The sequence below is a fragment of the Cheilinus undulatus genome, linkage group 20, assembly GCF_018320785.1.
Source record: "Cheilinus undulatus linkage group 20, ASM1832078v1, whole genome shotgun sequence".
Taxonomy (NCBI): Eukaryota; Metazoa; Chordata; class Actinopteri; order Labriformes; family Labridae; genus Cheilinus; species Cheilinus undulatus.
In genome coordinates, this window is record NC_054884.1 from 9,677,029 (window position 1) to 9,696,735 (window position 19,707).

At 38.8% G+C, this 19,707-nt stretch overlaps 2 protein-coding genes across 3 annotated transcripts; one reads left to right on the plus strand and one right to left on the minus strand.

The window, feature by feature from the left end:
* Positions 1-402: 402 nt before the first annotated feature.
* On the minus strand, positions 403-7,886 carry mettl9 (methyltransferase like 9). 2 transcript variants are annotated; one of them, XM_041816262.1, is made up of 6 exons: positions 7,588-7,885; positions 7,249-7,410; positions 6,073-6,263; positions 5,784-5,993; positions 3,930-4,114; positions 403-3,837 (listed from the first exon to the last, which is right to left on the minus strand). In XM_041816262.1, the coding sequence occupies exons 2-6, from the start codon at positions 7,342-7,344 to the stop codon at positions 3,608-3,610; spliced, it is 912 nt and encodes a 303-aa protein (XP_041672196.1). In that variant the 5' UTR covers positions 7,345-7,410; positions 7,588-7,885; the 3' UTR covers positions 403-3,607. The 2 variants fall into 2 exon arrangements, with proteins under 2 accessions (XP_041672196.1, XP_041672195.1); XM_041816261.1 differs by having other exon boundaries at positions 7,249-7,886.
* A 3,649-nt stretch (positions 7,887-11,535) lies between these two features.
* LOC121528001 (solute carrier family 2, facilitated glucose transporter member 11-like) lies at positions 11,536-15,905 on the plus strand. Its single transcript, XM_041815089.1, has one exon. It carries the CDS (start codon positions 11,693-11,695, stop codon positions 13,304-13,306), a length of 1,614 nt encoding a protein of 537 aa, XP_041671023.1. The 5' UTR covers positions 11,536-11,692; the 3' UTR covers positions 13,307-15,905.
* The last annotated feature ends 3,802 nt before the right edge of the window (positions 15,906-19,707 follow it).

A 19,707-nucleotide genomic window follows, 5' to 3' on the forward strand; every position in this document is an offset into this window, starting at 1 on the left:
TTAAGTCTGATAATGTGTAGACAGATTTTAAAAGATTACTTTCTAAATTTCAATTTATCACGTTGTGTGATAAAGCACCAGAATGGTTTAAAAATGCAGTGACCAGACATTTAAGCCTGATTGAGACATAACCACAAAGACTAAGTACTGTGATTACAGCCAAAGGTGCCTCTGTTAAATATAAACTTTATGGAGGTAAATATTTATGCAGAATTTTTTTACACTGCATAACTTTGTAGAAAACTGTTTTCACTTTGGTGCCATAATAAATAACAATATATACCATGATTGATTTTGGCCAATAAAGCTAATTTTGACTCTTAAAGCCAGCCCTGATACTAAGACAATCACATTAAGATAAACACCACATGAATCGGTGACATGGAAGGATGAAAGTTGAAAATATTGTAATGTTTTTATTCAAGACCACCATTTATCTCTTTCAATACAAATAATGTCTCATTTATGGCACACTCTGAAAAATTAATTGTGCAATTACATCAGAGGTTCACAAAATTTAAATAGCATGAAAAATACTGAAATCACTTGCTTACAAACATAAAGTTGGAATCAAAAGCAACAAAATCCAGACGCCCTCAGTTCAGTACACTTATGGATCTCCATGCTACAGTTTGCCTTAACCTGGTCCTCCCAGGAGCTCACAAATGCTAGTGTTAGCATGTTGTAGATAAATTTTACTGCGTAACTTCTGAATCTGCAGCATTTATTTGTCTACGAGTCAATACTTTATCATTGTTTTAAATCTTACAGTACTAAGATAAGGCTTATTCAGCCACAGCACAGATAAGAACTTTTAAGGAAGAAAGATAAAACTGAAGCATAAGGCTGAATTTTAGCAGCTAAATGAGTAATAATATGTTGGTGATATGTTCTCAAGCACTTAAATTTACCTGAAGAGGAAAAATAATGCAGATTTTAAAAAAGGATGTAACAATACCTTGCATACAATTAATAATTGATAAAAATATGGACAATCAAAATCCATAAGACAAAACTAAACATTGCAATACTCTTTTTAGCCAGCAGAAGGTGCTATTTATATTTGGCTTGTTTGACATCTGCAGCTTAAAAAGTATAAGAAAATAAGAGGTATGGAATATTTTTCATTTTCAATGTATTCAAAAATTGATTAAAGCATAATGTTCATTCATGAATTGACTTAGACTCAATTCTTGATAGAAGTATTTCAAGATCATAATTAATCATACTGTAAACGCCGTATCTCAGTCATTATGTCCCTGGTGTTACAGTGTAGCAATGATATCTTCCTAAACTTGTTATTTTCCCTCAGATAGGTCAAAATTCATATAAACACAGTTTTAAAAAATTTGATAAAATCTGTTTTTGCTACAATAATAACTCTATCATTAACTACCCATGCCTGCTTATGAAGGCTGCATTTTCTGCCACCACTTATAGAAACTAAAGTTAAACTGAGTTTCAAGAAGCAAAACCAAACTTTCAAGAATGGTTAAATCAAATATAGGGTTGTCGTAATGTCTCCAGAGGCAATCAAAAACAAAACACATATGGATGATAATAATTTACTTGACAAAAATATATGTTGCTTTGCTCTTTTCTAACCAGCAGAGGGTGCTACATCTACTTGTAGTTTTTTTTTGTTCATTGTAAGTCGCTGAAGAAAAAAGGTAATGACAAATAAAAAAGATATTCAGCATTTTCATCTCCCGATAATCAAGAAAAAGGAATATTTTTCATAAATGGATTTTAATCCTTATCTGAAAATTTAAAAAAATGTGAAAAATTACGGTAATGTCATATCAGTATCTTGAATTAAGTGTATTGTTACATCCACATACACCTACATTATGGTAGTCTGCCAGCTATATGTTTAACACCCCCCCCCCCCCTGCAAAAACATGAAAACAGCTTTAACTGTGTATTTATCATTGGTTTAACTAACTTTATCTGAGCTTGTTGTCAGAAGGTCTCATTACTGTGCAAAGCTATATAATTTTAAACCTGCATATAAAGTGTAGGGCTGTAATGACATCTCACAATGCAAAATTCAACATAAAATATGGACAATTTAAATTAATCTGACAGAAAAACAAGCTGCAGTGCTCTTTTCTAACCAGCAGAGGGTGCTAAAGCTGTTTCTAGCTTCTCCTGCTCAATGTTAATTTTTCATGACTATCGACCACGTCCACAGACAGCGCTTTTTAGAACTGGCAGCACCCACAACTTAAGTTGCAGAATGTTTCTTATTGACATTTCTACAGCTCTACATTTCTCTGTATTATCCGTATGATCATTTTTAAAATAGCACTAGGCACTTAAAACATTTTACTTTATCCAAGGAAGTATCACAGAGAAAACATCCAACAATGTAAAGCTGTTTCCCAACCTGGGGTGCAGGCATCCCTGTGGGGAGCACCAAAGATCTACAGCAGTGTATCAGGAAACCTGACCCTGGAAAAAAGACGAGTCAGATTTGTTTCTTGCCACCATTGCTGTTGACAAAGCTGGTATCAAAAATCCCATCTTTTCTTGAATTTGATCGGTCAGTAAGAGGAAATTGATCATTCAACGTTTCAAAAGTTAAACCATTTTCAACGGAGAGCACTGCAAGCACAACAAAAGCTGAAGTTTGGGCACCAAAAATGTAACCAGAGATGCCAGATAGACTGTTTCACAAACCATGGCATAGATATGGAATATATTAAACATCTATCTGGGCAACACCCATTAGACCATGTTTGGGGAGGACAGAAACTTGAAAACAACAAAGGGTGATTGGGCAAACTGTCACAATCATTACAGGCCAATCAAAGCAGTTGAGGAATCGAGTCAATCCAGGATTTTTTACTATCAGTGGAGCCAGTTGGTAGATTAAACTCTTGCTCAAGCTAGATCTGCCTGATGACAGACATGGAATCTGGACAATCCATCAAATTTGAAAGGTTACAAAAAGGGTGTCTACGGACATATGCCTTAGTTATACAACCATAAAATTATCATGAGCCAAGTATCTGGATATGTTTAGTGCTCTGACTTCAGTGTATTGGCACATCCCTAATGTTAGAATGTGTCTATGTGAAGTTTAAAGCCTGTAAATTTCCTACAGGTGGCAAAAAATATATAAATGCTCAGCAACAACCGTTTATCATCTGCGATTGCTTCAAGAAGGCCTCATTAATTTTGTCATCACTTACAAAATGAAACACAGAGCAAACAAGAGCAACTAAAAAAGGTCTGAATCGTACACTGCCTTTTGCATAAGATAATAAAAAAATTAAAGCATAATCAGGCATGATTACCTCCATCCACACTGGAGTATTATGATGAAACACTCACAGTAAACACTGCCCACAAATAACATCACAGTACAAACATCTACAACATGTTGATATGTCTTAGGGATTTGATCTTTGCTAGATTTTTCTTAAAGGCAAACTGCCATTGCGCTGTTTTTTTTTTTTTGCTTTAAGGTTGAGGTATCACTGTCACACATGATGGCTGGTAAATGTTGGAGCTACAGTACCTGAGCTTCACATTTCTAAACATGTCAGAAACACCGAGGATGAAGCTGGAGATGATCACAGACGAGAATAAAGTCTGGAGTTTAGTAAACGGACACTGAGATCTCCTCAGTGGCCTTCAGGACAAAAACAGCATCATCCAGGACGTAGTAATCATTGTACATGTCTCCTTCACAAAGATACGGCAACCGCGTCACCGCCTCCACCTCAAACCCCGCCCTGCGGAAAACCTCATTGGTCAGGTTGGTGACTTGCTCCTCCCACGTTTTTCCTTTGATTTTAAGGTGCTCTTTGGGACGCTGCCATCTTCCACCTGCAACAAAACAGAGGATTTTTATTTGTATCAAAAAGAAGACAAAAGAACCAAATACTACACAACATCAATGGATCTGGTCCCAGACTGACCGACTTCCACGTATGGCTGGAAAGGCAGCACAGCGGCCAGGACAAGTCGACCTGTGTTGGGAACGAGCGACCTCCTGATGTCCAGAAGGAGATTCAGAGGATCATCACAGCGGTCCAGCAGGTTCAGACAGCTGACCACATCGTACTGGAAACCGGTCTGCTGCCACTCATCGATACCCAGCAGTCTAACAGGGAGAGGAAACAAAAATAAACTGTTTATTTAGAAGTGGAGAAAGTGAATGTAATGCAAAGGTCAGACTAAACCTTATATGCATAGTTATCACCTGATATGGAAACAGTTGTCAGTTTTAATGATACAAACCCCCTTTGGTAGTTATACCATTCAAATTTAAGTATTATTAAAACTGTTTGTAGCGGTACAAAATACAGGGAAGAAAATGCTGATACACCTTGAATGATCTCTCATCCCTCCTTGTTTTTACTGATCATGGACTTTGAACGTCAGAGTCCTAACATTTTAGTCTAGTTTGAGTTTTCTTAACGCACTCTAAACTTACTTTTCGTCAGATTTTTTTATCACCAAAGATCTATTTTGAGCCGTCAAAGAGACGTTGCATGGACTAAATCAGTCTGTGGCACTTATGGATTCAAGGTTGCTCTGATAGCAGCCTTCAGCTCATCTGTATTGTTGAGTCTGGTGTCTTTCATCTTCCTCTTGACATTTCTCCAGAGATTCTCTATAGGATTCAGGTCAGGCCAATTAGCTGGACAATCAAACACTGACCAAGGTCAGCAAACCAGTTGGTTGGCTCAGCCTAGAGGGTGTCTGGGCTCAGCCTTAGAGATAGAGTGAGAAGCTCAAACATCCGGAAGGATCTTGAAGTAGAGGTGCTGCTCCTTCACGTCGAAAAGAGCCAGCTGAGGTTTGGGCATCTGATCAGGATACCTCCTGGACGCCTTCCTGTGGAGGTCTTCCGGGCACGTCCAACTGGGAGGAGACCCCGAGGCAGACCCAGAACTCGCTGGAGAGATTATATATCCCTTCTGGCCTGGGAGTGCCTCGGAATCCCTCCGGAGGAACTGGAAAATGTTGTGAGGGAGAAGGACGTCTGAGCTGACTTGCTTCACCTGCTGCCACCACGACCCGACCCCAGATAAATGAAAGAAGATGGATGGATGGAGCAATGTTCTAATATTTTGGGATCGTGGCTTCTTGATTTTTATGAGCTATAAGCCTCAAGATCAAAACAAAAAATGCCTTTCAATGTTTCACTTTGTATGAGTTAAATCTAGAACATATGAAAGTTTAACTCTTTGATTTAAATCACAGCAAAAAGGAACCTTTTCATGATGTTCACATTGTTTTAGATGCACCTGTAAATGGGTGGCCTTGGCCATCGGTGAAATACCATTGCTCTTATCATATTTTTTACTAAGTGAGGCAGGGAAGAGAGCCCTGAGTGAGCTATTGCTTTTGGTATCAAGCACCTGGCCCATCAGTGACTGATGGGGAGTTTGATTGTTGACACCCTGCTTCTATTGTGTGCTAGGGAAGACAATTCAGGAGTATCGTGATGGGATGCATGACTGCAGCACCAGTTTGTTTTGGTCTTTAGTCTTGTCTCCCGTATGGAAAAAAAAGGGTAGTAGATCAACATTTTTAGTCATTGTTTTAGTCAACAAAGTAAACACTGTCATGAACAAAAAGATCAACTAGTCTGACCTAGGCATTAAGGGTGCAATGAACAAAGACACTGCTGCATTTTTGTTCATGCACAAATCCAGAAGGCACATTTTTTAATGAGTTTTAGCGGTGCAAATAAACATAAAAGGCACAAAGAAAAAAACTTATTTTTGGCTTGAAATTTTTTTTTTTCTTTAAAGATTACTCACTTGTAGTTTCTCCTCTGCAGATGCCACTTCATCGGTGGAGAGACTTCTGTTGCATAGACTTCTTTAAAATGAGCTCCCATCACCTCGGTGACACCTCCATCCCCGGCTCCAAGGTCCAGCAGTCTCTCTGCTCTCCACTCAGGGCTGATACGAAGCAGCCGTCTGAACTGCTCCTGAGAGAACACAAACATGGAGCCGCGACCCAGAAACCTGAGACAGAGAGAGAACAGAGTCAGAGGAAGATAGAGTAAAGGAGAGATGAAGGCAGGACCTTGTGTCTGAAACTCACCCGTTGATGGAGGTTCGAGACACCAAAGGGCTGAGGACGGTGGAGACAAAAGAGTGATAAAGCTGAGTGAGCACCCAGCCAGACTTCTCTACGCTCCTCTTAAGGAAAGCTTTAGTACCCGAGTCAAGGTGACTCTGGACGAACAGCGGCTGGACGGATTCACCGAGCAGATCAGGACAGCACCGATACCACTGGAAACAAAAGAGATTACATATGATCCAAGTTAATGTCATTCCACCCATTATATTCACGTTCCTTTGGAGAAAATTTTCTTAAGTCTTAAGTGAATGTGACATATTTCCATGTGCACTAACAGATGTCAAAAACTCTCTGTTAGACATCACTTATGGTGCATTTCCACCAAGGGTCTGGTTTAATTCAGCACTATTTGACATGGTTTTGCAGGGTGATGATTAGATTGAAAGAATCACATTTTTGTACAAGTAATTAAGAGTGCTGCCAATACATTTGTGCAATCTAAACAGTGTGCAGTAGTTCACCTGCAGTAATTTGGGATAATTATAAACAATAGTTCCCCATTATTGGGTACCTATAAATTCTACTTTGGTGCTGTGTTATGGTTTTTATAGTGACCATGTTAACCAGAGACGTTCTGCCATATGCATTGTGGTTGTGACAGTTATATCAGAAGCTAAAATTGACTTTTTATGTTTTCAATTAATAAATATGATAAGTATTTTAAGATTATATTTACAGTGCCTAAAAAAGTGTCCCTCCCTGTTGGTGTTTTACCCTTTTATTGATTTTATAAATTCAACATTTGACTGCACCTCGGTGCTGTGAATGTTTTTCAAGTCACTGTAGTATAAAGACACCTCTGTCCAAAGGTCCAGTCACTGGTTAATCAGTATTCCTGGCTACCATTACACCATGAAGATAAAAGAATACTCCAAGAATTTCTCCTCCCAAAAATGCCAAATTATATTGACCATGATTGATTTATAAAATAAGGAAAATGGTTACACGTCCAAGGCCGTGAATACTTTATGGGCATTGTATCTAAAACTACAGATAACTGATGCATTGGAAGGGAAGTCCCAAGTTAACACGGTCACTCTTTAAACCATTACACTAGTATCGTTGTCTTTTTCAAAACCGGCCCCAGCCTGAGACAATGTTAGATGGACAGACGGACAGATAATCCATAATTCATACCTCCTGAGTGTCGATCTTAGCAGCCTCGCTCTCAGTTACCATGTTGACAAAAAGAGAGCGGACCAGCGGACTGCGGACATACTTCCCCGTCCACATCCTCCTGATGGAGAGCAGGAAGGCGATATATCCGATCACCCAGGCTACAAAAATCAAAGTCCTGAGCTGCAGATGAAACATAATAACGAAGAACAGGCTGAGAAGAAGAACCAGAGACCAGCAGCAGTGTGGATACTGAGCTGTGGTTAATATTAGATGACAAAGAAGAAGAAGGAGGTGGTAATGATGGCAGCCAACTGTAAACCAACACGACACGCCATGATGGCTCTAAATCAAACAAACCTGCGGGTGTGGAGGGTTTAACCCAACCTGCTGCTATTTACTCTCCATCTTTGACTCCATTGTTCTATCACTGTTGACAAATATTTATGTTTATCTCTAAATCCTGAGTTCTGTCAGCCCATTTTGACGACAAAAAGACACATCCGCATGACTTCCTGAGTCACAGAGAAATGTGTCCCCGGAAATATTTCACTGCTACAAAGATTCTGCACAAAGACAAGAATTACGAGCTATGGTGATTTAACTGTACCTAAAATTCATAATTTTACAAGAATAAAGACGTAAATGTACTCTATTTTTTAAATTTGAATAAAGTTGTTATTGCACTCTATGGACAGATTTAATTCTGAGAGGTAACATCAATCAAACAGCCAAGTTCCTGTAGCCGACGTTGGTATTTTTTATACTGACTTTATCATAGATGGATAACAGTTTTAAAATGCAAATGTTTTACATTATACTGCAGGGGTTACCAGAGTTTTTCCACAGAGGGCCACATACAGAAAATTACAAGGATGGTGGGGCCACTTTCATATACTTCCCCTTTATGACAACAAAGTAAATCAATCCAGTCCAGTTTAGGTAAAGATGCACTAAGTGATTTGACATACTTTTAATTTAAGTCACAAAAAAAGTACATTAGTGAATTGTTGTATCAAAATGTTTGTTTACAGAATTAGCCTTGCCTAGTGCTGAAAGTAAATCACACATTAATCCAAATAAATTCTTGGCCTTGCATGGCTGTGTCATCTCATCAAATTATATCTGGTTTTTCACAATGAAACCTCACAGGAGTGCTAGCTTGCCAGTTTGCTGGATATCTGCTACTACTCTACCTTTGCAAATGCCTGAATAAATGTCTTAAGACTGCTCAGTGTCGGGAGAAAGTCTCTCACTTGTACAGTGTAGACTCGTGTGTTGAACAGTTAACCAAATTTTCCTTGAAGTAGGGGCAAACCAACAGGATTTAATTACAATTTAGTTGTAAACTTAAGGCACACATTTTTGTTTAGATTTATCTTTACTTTCATTAACTCTTAGTTTAGTTTAGTTTTTGTTTTTTTTTTCCTGGGTTTTAGTTGGTTGTAGGTAAAATTTTAGATAAAATCACAATATGGTGCATTTCTCAAATTGCGAAAGGTTCAAGTTTTATTTAACATGAATGTCAAAATATTATTTCTAATACACATTATGCAAGCATTGAAGTGCCATTTTCTTCCAGAATTATTTACAAAATATGTACTTGTTTTTATAAATATACATGCTTTGACAAAAATGATCCTTCCGTTCAGTACAAAAAAAATCATATCAAATTTTCAGTACGAGTCAAAATAGATATTAAAAGCTGTTTTTTTTTTTTCAGAATCTTTCAGCCCTATGTACCCAATATTTTATGTATTATTTTGTATAATACTGAATGATTTGTTGCTCTTTTTTATAAACACACGAGATAACGTATTTATAAATCCCATATTGAATGACAATTTCAATTTTGGATTTTTTTATTTTTTAATATTTAGCAACAAACTGGGGCTGAATGATTTGGGAAAATCTATTGTGATATAGCTTGCTCTATGGGTAGTCTAGAACAGTGGTTCTCAACCTTGGGGTCGGGACCCCATTTGGGGTCACGAGACACTAAGAGAGGGTCTCCAGATGCCTTAAAGAAACTAAGAATATTTTCTAAATTACACTGTTCCCACTTTCACCAATTTTGCTACATTTTAACCTGTTTTTAATCATGCTTAAAACCCATTTTTCTGATTTCATATCCTTTCCAACACCTTTTTCTGCCTGTTTTTGCCACTTCTAAACCAAGTCTTGCCACTTTACACATATTGTTGCCCCTGTTGACCTATTATTGCCTCTATAACCACTTTTTACCACATTTTTCGTCCATTTCAACCACATTTAACTATTCGATTTGCTCATTTTTACCAGTTTAACCCATTCCTGCCAATTTTTCTTTCTTATTTAACGCTTTTTGCCATTTTATATTAATTTTTCATCCCATTTCACCAAATTTTCCACCCATTTTTGCCAATTTAAAGTTAATTCAGCCACTTTTATTTCCCCTTACCACTATCCATGACCATTTCTGCCTCTTTTTGCTTATTTTTTGCCAATTTTATCACAGTTTTACCACTTCTAACCAATTTCTGCTACTTTTAAAATCCAATTTCACCACCTTTTCCACCATTTTTTTTGCCATTATTAACCCATTTTATCTCTGTTTTTAACAAAAAAGATTTGAACCCATTTTTAAGAAGGCTATCTACCACACAAATGAATAAAAAAATATACTTGCTTCTTGGGTAAGAGTGGTTATTTTTCAGGTTAAAGCTCTCTCCTTTATCCCCCCTTATGGACGGCCTTGTCTGCCCAAGATTCTAGAATGTTCATGGCTGTGTACCACCTTCAGGTACAGTGGGGGTCCCCGGTCTCTTGCACCTTTATTTTTGGGGTCCTGGGCTGAAAAGGTTGAGTACCCCTGGTCTAGAGTTTAATATCTTTCTAGTTTTCCTTCCTTCCATCTTCTAAATTTTTCTATTTTAGTACTGCCTTGTTTCCTTGTGACAGTTTTATAATGGCATTTCCTCAATTTAAACTCCTTTTTTAATCTTTGATTTACTTTTTTTTAAAGTTTTGAATTAGTCATAAAAAGTGTGATCAAAATTAACTTTGATTGACAACTGGAGAATCTCTAGTCTAGTCTCTCTTTCTTGTAAATTGCTGGTATTAGCCAACAATCCTATGTAGTTAATAACTGTAGTGTAAATCCTGATTTACTGTGGCGTCTCCTGTTGCCTGCTGACTGTGACAGCAGTAGAGATGGTTGGATTTAAAAATGCTGGCTGTAGTTTGATAAATCTAACTCAAGTTAAAATGTAGCTTTACCAGCAGCTAACAATTTTAATCTGCCCATCTATTGGTACATGCAGTTTTAACTTAACTATTGCAAGAAGGCCACTAGAAATGAGATTACTATAGGAAACGTCTTGGATATTGGATTTTTGCTGATATCTGGTATGCTGATATTGATTCTAGAGGAACAGCTGATAAGGACACGCCACAGCGGCCAGGCGGAGCTTCTGAGGAAGACTGTGACAGTCGAAACATGTCAAAATAAAACAAAAAAAGAAAAAAAATCTACATTTATTTGTGTATTTTTTTTTCTTTTCTTTTCTTTTTATTAGTGAAGTGAACATACACTATCTATCTATCTATCTATCTATCTATCTATCTATCTATCTATGAGTCATTTCAGCTCACAATATAGCTGTAAATCAAAGCGAATAACTAATTCTATTGCTAAAATATAGCAGATGCTTCTGTGTTTTACTCATAAAATCTCGTACACTTGTTGTCTAAGTTTTTATTATCGGTACTGACGTGAATGTTAAGTATAAACGATTAATTAAAATCAATCTAATGATCGTTTGTGCTTTTTATACCAACATTTATAAACTCCTCGTCTACTTGTATTGCCTTACATAGCAGAATTGCCTCTCGCAATATGGCGGCCAGTCAGGCGTCTACGTATGGCGCAGGAGTCTGTGACGCTATACGTCACACAGAGATGACTTTTGGAGTTAACCAATCAAAAGATTGTATACGCACATGCCCCGTGCAACGTGATGTGCAGTTCTTCCTCGGCAAGGACTGACAGGATAGTCTTCACTTCTTGTACATGTTTTTGCTTTGACCCCCGTTATCCCCGTTCACATGTTTAATGTCAAAAGTCGAACACTGACATGTGTCATCTTACGACGACATTTAATGTAGTTTGTTCAATTCTTTAACCTTGATCAATAAAGCAAAACACCGCAGTCGATTGCCGGGGAAGTTGCCTTGCTGTTTCGGTTGAGGAAGCACAAGTGCGGGTACAATGCCAATAACGGCAATGAGGGTTTCCTTAAGATATCACAGAATGATAGGACCGTTTCTGGTAAATGATTTGCGTATAAACCCACAATAATCCAGCTTTTTTTCTTTAACGATCGAAGTATTCCATTAACTCAAGCTACACTGTAGGTTTTGGATTCATTTATTTTCAGCGTGGGACACAGAGGGACACTTCTCCTCTGTGACAGCAACACTCCTGATGTCCTCTACAGGTAACAGTGAGCAAGATGAAACCAGCAAACCTTCAACTGGTGCCAGGACCCTTGCCTTGACTGTCTGCTCCGCTGCCATAGGGGGGACTTTCCAGTATGGATACAACATCTCCATCATCAATGCTCCTACCAGCTATGTCCAGGTTTTCATCAATGATACCTACATGAAGCGCTGGGGGGCTGGCTTGGAGACCCCTCAGGTGACACTAGTGTGGACTCTCATTGTGTCAGCTTTCTCATTTGGAGGTTTGCTTGGTGCCCTGTTGGCAGGACCTCTGGCAGTCCGCTTCGGAAGGAAAAAGTCTCTGCTTTTGAATAATTTATTCTTGTTCACTGGCGCTGTGCTGGTCCTTACATGCAGGATGGCTGAATCGTTTGAGATGATCATCTGTGCTCGCCTGCTGGTGGGCATGAACTCAGGTGTCAGTATGAACATCCAGCCCATGTATTTTGGGGAAAGCGCTCCAAAACACCTCAGAGGAGCAGTGGCTTTTTCTTCTGCTGTCTTCACTGCATTTGGGATCTTCCTAGGTCAAGTTGTCGGACTCACTGGGGTTCTGGGTGCAGAGCCTCTTTGGCCCTATTTGCTGGCTAGTAATGCTCTTCCTGGGTTGATCCAGCTGTTGACCCTACCCTGGTTCCCTGAAAGCCCAAGATACCTCCTCATTGACCGAGGAGACAGGGAAGCTTGTGCCAAGGCGCTTGCAAAACTTCGTGGTGGGGCGGTCCCAGTCTTGGAGATGGATGAGTTGCTTCAGGAGCAGCAGCAGCAGAAATCCACAGCATTGAATTCTGGATCTGTAACTTCTACAAAGACTCCTTGGTCCCTTTTTAAGAGTCCTGACTTGCGATGCCAGCTCAAGACAGTGATGGCAGCCAGTAGTGCCATGATGCTCTGCGGCAATGACTCCATCTATTTCTACGCCTCTTACATCTTTCTGGAAGCAGGGATTCCTTCAGAGAAAGTCCAGTATGTCACTATTGGAACAGGGGCGTCTGAATTTACTGCTTCTATACTGAGTAACCTGCTGATTGAACGGGTTGGCCGCAGGTACCTTCTAGTTGGAGGGTACTGCCTTATGTCTTGTTGGTCCGTGATCTTTACTATAGCTCTAAACCTGCAGAGCCGCGGGGTGGCTGGGATGCCCTACCTCAGCATGGCGTGTGTTTTCGCCTACATCCTCAGCTTTGGCCTGGGCCCAGCAGGAGTGACCGGGATCTTACCAGCTGAAATATTTGACCAGTCAGCACGACCCGCAGCATACATGGTGGCTGGCTCGCTCATGTGGCTCAGCCTGTTTTTGGTGGGGATGCTTTTCCCTTTTATTGTCAGTGGCCTGGGAAATTTCTGCTTTCTACCATTCTTAGTTGTTTGCTTGTTAGCAGCTGCATTTCTAGGGAAGACTTTGCCAGAAACTAAGGGCAAGACACTTTCAGAGATTACTGCAGAGTTTGACAGAAAGAATGGAGTGAATAGCGAGTTGCAAGACTTGCAGGTAAATGAAACCACTGGGGATCAATACAAGCTGGCCAATGCCTGCTCCTTTACTTCCCTGAAACAAGGCCCTGATTGCGACCCTGATCAAAAGATTAAGGAATGAAATCGAGGTCAACCAGTGATGTAGATACTGACGTCTACTGATGCCTCTGTGACGTCTTTATACTCCGTGAGTGCAGCATGGACTACTTAATGGTTAATATTTGTGGAGTAATTTCTCCAGGTGTACTATTTAGAAGAGCTAGTAAATGTGTAATGGTCATTCTTTGTAAAAAAAAGTTAAAGAACCACTAAGGCAAAAATTTAGCCTAGCTTGGCCGTACATTAAAGGCATCTTCAAGCACCATCTACAGTATGGTTGAACAAATAAAGGGACCTCAGTGAACCTTGAGTATAAAATATATCCTGTTTTTAGAGATAAGACTCCTTGGCATTTACCAGTATGGCTGCTCAAAAGGCATCCTGATTGCTCTGTAATGCGATGAATTAAGTAATGTAAAATTGTCTGTCCCACAAACGTCCACTCAAGCCAAATGTACTATATGGACGGCAATTGTAACACACTTGAATTCTCCCTGACAGTTTCATTTATTTCACTGTGCCTGAACAGTTCATGCAGTTGTGGTTTATCCTCATTGGTTATGGTTAACCTTTGGTCATAAATGCAATCAACTTTTAGCTTGTAGTTATTCATTGTCAAAAGTTCCTATTCCTTTTTTTAAAACTAAATTTTTGTAGTTATTTAGTTAGAGAACGGACCATGGGGGTGGGAAAAATGGTTGCTGTGCAATACAGTCAACAGAGATAGACATGGATAGATTTGGCGGAATTTATTCTCTTCTTTCCAACCTGTCAAGCCTGATTTTTTCCTCTTTGTTGAATCTGTTCAAGCGTCTAGTCCACGTCAGAAGACACCATTTAGGACCTGAACACCTTTAAATCTGTACGCTATATTTTGAACAATGACACCTGAAACTGAGATAAACATGCCATTTTGCTGAAGTGTTACCTCACTGTTATCATTGCATTGCATGATATGGCCTAAAACAGGGGTCATCAACTATTGTAGCAGTATTTCCCCCAATTTTTAGGCAATAACAATGAGATCAACCCCTGCTACAGCCAGCCACAAGTAAGCAATTGAGATATTCTAGCTTTATATTTCTGGGGTTGTCGTGTTAACAACCATTAAACAGGAAACAAGTCTTTTCATCTAAATCTCAGGAAAATTGTACTTTCTAAAGGCGAAAGTTGACACCAAAAACTGCAGATTTAACTACTGTCGTTTCAGTGTCATATTTACTAATGATGGGTGACAGGTTAATTTCTGTAAAAATGGCTCAAATGTTAGTCACTCCTGATAAAACTGTTTCAGTATTGATCCTTTGTGGGGTTAACTTAGGGGTACAAAGATGGAAGATAACCCTAAAAACGACACTTTTTCTGAATTTAATATTCATTTGGGAGTCAGATTGAAAAGTTTGGAGCCACAAGTTGATGATCACTGGTGTAAAACATTGCGACTGGCTCTCAGTATTCACTAAAGGGTTAGGGTTAGCCTAAGCTTAATTGTTGTATAGAACAAACAGAGGCAGTAAGATATAAACCAGCTCCAAGTTTAGTGTTCTCCAGTCATAAATTTGTTGCTAAATTTTTTCGGAGGTAACCTCACAAAGCAGATGGATTTGCCAGACTGTTATCAGGCAAATCCATCGTGAAAAGCTCCAATCTACAACTAGAAACAAAGTTCTGATCAATCAGCACTATTTGAGGAGAACAAGGCAGTAGCTACTGGCGAGGTTAAGTTGTACTGAGTCGTTAGCAGTGGCTGCCTCCAGTGTAGCAGTTAGCTCGATGCAGCTATAGTATAGCAGCGGTTTTATCCAGACTGCACCAGATTTCTTTGTTTGATAAAGAGCAGTAAAAGTTTTTCTGCCAACCTGCCAACCTGCCTCGGCATGAGTGCGATCATTACAGGGAGGTGGGGGAGTCGGTATAGCTGCTGGTGGAGCGATTAGCTCCAGTGTAGCTTTAGTAGCAGCATTTTTATCAAAACTGGGCCACATTTCTTTATCAAATGTTATTACTAATCCATTACGGGTCAGGTTGAGTTGTACTGCAACCCAGTGTATACAACGGCGGTAGTGATTAGCTTAGATGTAGCTGTAGGAAAGCGTCAGTTTAAGGCCATACTCCGCAAGAACAGAACAATGTGTCTGCTTTCTCGAGGTGGCAAGAGCAACAACAATGTTAGTTCCTCATAGGGCCCTCCCACTGCAACACACATGACACACCCTAAGCATTGTGTCAAATTTCGGACCAGTCACACTGTAGTTGTCGTACACCTCACAAGAAGAAAAAGTTCTGCCCAGATGATGTGTCAAGAACAAGCTGCGAGAATTGAATGACGCCATTTTTTTCTCACAGCTCTGGGAGAGAAATAAATTTCTCTGTTCTTGAGGCGTATGTAACAGGCATAATGTATGGAAGCCCATGTCTGCCACTTAAAAAGAAAAATGTGGAACTTCCTAAATTTATAACATAAAGAATCCTAAGTCAAAATTCTGAAATAAAAAGTCGAAACAATTAGATAAACTGTTGAAATTATGAGATATAAGGTCATAATGATGAGATACACAGTTGAAATTATTAGTCCTAATAATGACTTTTTATCTCATAATTTTTATCTCATAATTTCATCTTTTTATGTCATTATTATTTCTTTTTATCCCGTAATTTCAACTTTTGATCTCATTATTATTGCGTTTAAACTCATAATTTCAACTTTTTATCTCATAATTATTGCTTTTGAACTCATAATTATGACTTTTATCTCATAATTATGATTTTTTTTCATAACTTCAACATTTTATCTCATAATTACAACTTGTATCTCATAATTTTGACTTTTGATCTCATTATTATTACTTTTAAACTAATAATTCAACTTTTTGTCTTATAATTATGGCTTTTATCTCATAATTAGGGCTTTTTGTCTCATAATTTCGACTTTTATCTCATAATTATGACTTTTTTTTTCTCATAATTTTGAATTTTTATCTCATAATTACATTTTTTTTGTTTCATAATTTTAACTGTTTATCTCATAATTGGGGCTTTTTGTCTCATAATTTGACTTTTTATCTCATAATTTTGACTTTTATCTCATAATTCAACTTTTTATGTCATAATGTCAACTATTTAACTCATAATTATGGCTTGTTTACTCATAATTTCAACTTTTTATCTCATAAGTATGACCAGATTTTTTTTTCAAGAATTACCTTACTTACTACTCCTTTTTCTCCTTTTATGTGGCGGAAATGGGCTTCCATTATAATCAGACTGCAGCCTCATTAAAGCAAGAGTACAGAGCCACGCTGAACGCTTCTCTTGCGGAGAAGATGTTTTTGCACGTCTCCTGACCGACTTAGCCTGTACAGCTCAGAGCTGCGCATGCCTTACACCACATGTTGTCTTGTTGCTCTGATTGGCTCGTCATGAACGTGTTTATCCAATAACCTTCCGAGAATTTTTTTTAAAAAAGCCTGCCCTTCCCAAATGCTTTGTAGGGGGGGTGTCCCTGGATGAATGTCAAATATATCCATATAATGAACACATGAGTCAGGTTACTGACGTGCATGCCAGGCAAAGACTTGCAACTTTCATTCTTTATTGCAGAAGAAAAAACATCGTGCTTCAGCCATTCAGTGTAACACCAGCACTGGTAGAATTCTGGAACATCTATATATGGTTCCAGTAGTAGAAAATGTCATGAGTATTTACATCAAATTTAACTGCATTACTCCTTCATGCATACCAAGGTTATCAGCGTGAATGAAAACTAACCACATAACTAAAACTGAATGTAGATTAACAACATCCTAACTAAAGCTGTATTGCATGCTTACAAAACAAACTAAAATAGAATAAAATTAGGAAAAATTAGACTTAGTTTCAGTCTTTGGCAGCAGCATACTGACCGACATGAATGCCAAAGAATGGGTAGTGAAAAAGGGACCTCACACAGTGGTCATTTTGAGTCGAGTTAAACTCAAATATCAAATTTGAGTAAATAAGGTGAAAAGTGAAGAGTAGTCTATTTCAGTATATGGTTGTAAAGTTGTAATTCTAAAAAAAACTAAACTAACAGCTGTTTTATACTAAAACTCTTTAAAAGTCTTGTTATCGGTAGCAATGTTTTCCGTTAAGATATAACTTGAAATACATTCATTGTACTCTTAACCAACAGTTGCACTGATGATCTGATCATATTCTGTTTTATCCGTGTTGTGTACTGTTCACAGATTCAAGAGGGAGAGCCCCCCCTCTAAACTATGGCAGGGTTATTTGTGATTTCACAAGATTTTAAATTATATTGTTTCTATGTATTATTATTATTATTATATATTTGTATTTTTAAAACTGCTAGTCTTCTATATGCACTAGATTTTAGAGATGCAGCTCTGAAAAACATCCACAAGATGTCGCCATTGTCATCATTTTGTCTGTAAATCATCACCATGTGGAAGTTATTTATTAAACCTTGCTATTTTTTCCTGAAAATGTCAAACTCCTTGCTGGATGTCATGCCAAAGAAGCTACGCACTTTCTAGAATATGAATGCTGCACTGGCACTGTGTTTAAAAAGCATGTGAAGACAATCACTGTGCCAGCTGGATGAACCTCAGGTTTGATTGTTTTGTAATGAATTTATATTTTGCAAACTGCTGGAGTTTATTAAGTTGTATAGTTTTAATTGATGAATATATCTGTGTATACTATGAATAAAACAACCTATACCATTGTGTCTTTTGTGTTCTGGTTGGATCGATTCAGCCTTTCTGATGTAACGGCTTTCTGTTTTAATTTCATTAGGTCTCATTACGTTGTCTCCCTTCCCTCTGGCACTTGAATCTGCCTGTTCCTACCCACTCCCATTTTAACTGTTAGCATAATACAGTTTATTTATGGAAACAAGTGCAGCCGAGAACATCTCCTGCTGAAGTGGGTGTGAGGTTTAAGTGCGCTCTTTGATTTAACTAAGTTACATTATTTTGGTGAAATGGAACAGAGCCTTTCAGCCATTTGAGCTGCAGATAACAGGAAAAGAGGGGGTTTTATTCAAGTGTGCTCCTGCTAGGAGTAGGTTTGAGTGTGTGTGATGGAAGTGTCAGAGCAGAGGAGATTCAAACCAGAGCTGTTGAACTCAGCTACAGTGCAGTCAGAAAGCATTCAGGCACCCTTCACTTTTTCAGTTTTCTTATCTTGCAGCCAGACACTACAGTTGGAAAAAAAAAATCTCATTAGTCTACACTCAGTACCCTATCATGACAGTGAAAACAGAATTTTGGACTTTTTTTTTATTAAAAATAAAAAACTGAAATATAATATTGACAAGTATTCAGGCCTTTCGCAAAAATAGCTGAAATTCCTGAGGTTCCTCCTATTTCTTTTGATCATTGCTGAGATGTTTCTATGACTTGATTGGAGTCAACCTGTGTTCAGAGGCCAAAAGAACTGCTTGCAGAGCTCAGAGACAGGATTGTTGACTGTGGAAGGCTACAATAAAAAGTTCTGCTGCACCAAATGTTCCCAAGAGCACAGTGGTCTCCATGATTCTCAAATGGAAGAAGTTTGAATCAAATAGGGCTCTTCCAAGAGCTCATCACTCAGCCAAACTCAGTGATCAGAGAGGAAGGGCCTTAGAAAGGTGACAAAGAACCTGATGGTCACTCTGACTGAGCTCCGGAGATTCTGTGTGGAGATGGGATGAAGTTCCAGAAGGACAACCATCACTGCAGCCCTCCACTGATCTGGGCTTTATGGCAGGATGGCTAGACAGAAGCCTCTCTTCAGTGCAAAATGCATGAAAGCCCACTTGGAATATGCAAAAAATTCAACGTGAGAGCCATCTTTTAATCTTTATTCAACCAGGTTGGTCCCATTGAGATGAAATATCTCTTTTTCAAGGAAACCTGACCAAGAATGGCAGCGATACAACAATATACGCGGCATCAATATGGAATGAACTTTGTGTCAGAGGACTCAAACAGAACCCACTCAGCACCAAACAAAAACAAGCACCCGGGAGCAAAAAAATGTTCTCCAAGCAAAAAACACAACAAAGAAACCCACCTCCAGTGTACAAATTCGAAACCACAAACCAACTCCTAGTCTCCAAATCATGAACATCCATCCTCTTCTCCTCAGCTCCGCCCCCTCTCTTCAAGGACTCAGACCCTCCTCAGCACAGTTCTGCACCGCCCGATTCCTCTTCCATGCCTCCACAGTCCCTGCCTGCAGCTCCAACATGAATTTCAGATGTGGGCAGGCCTCCCTGGGGTGCATTCCCACTGGCCAATGAGTCCCAGAGCAACAGCTCAGCCAGATGCCCCAGATGAGCTTCATGCGTTTTGCACTGAGGAGAAGCTTCCGTCTATCCACTCTGCCATAATGCCCAGATGGTTGGAGGGCTGCAGTGATGGTTATCCTTCTGGAACT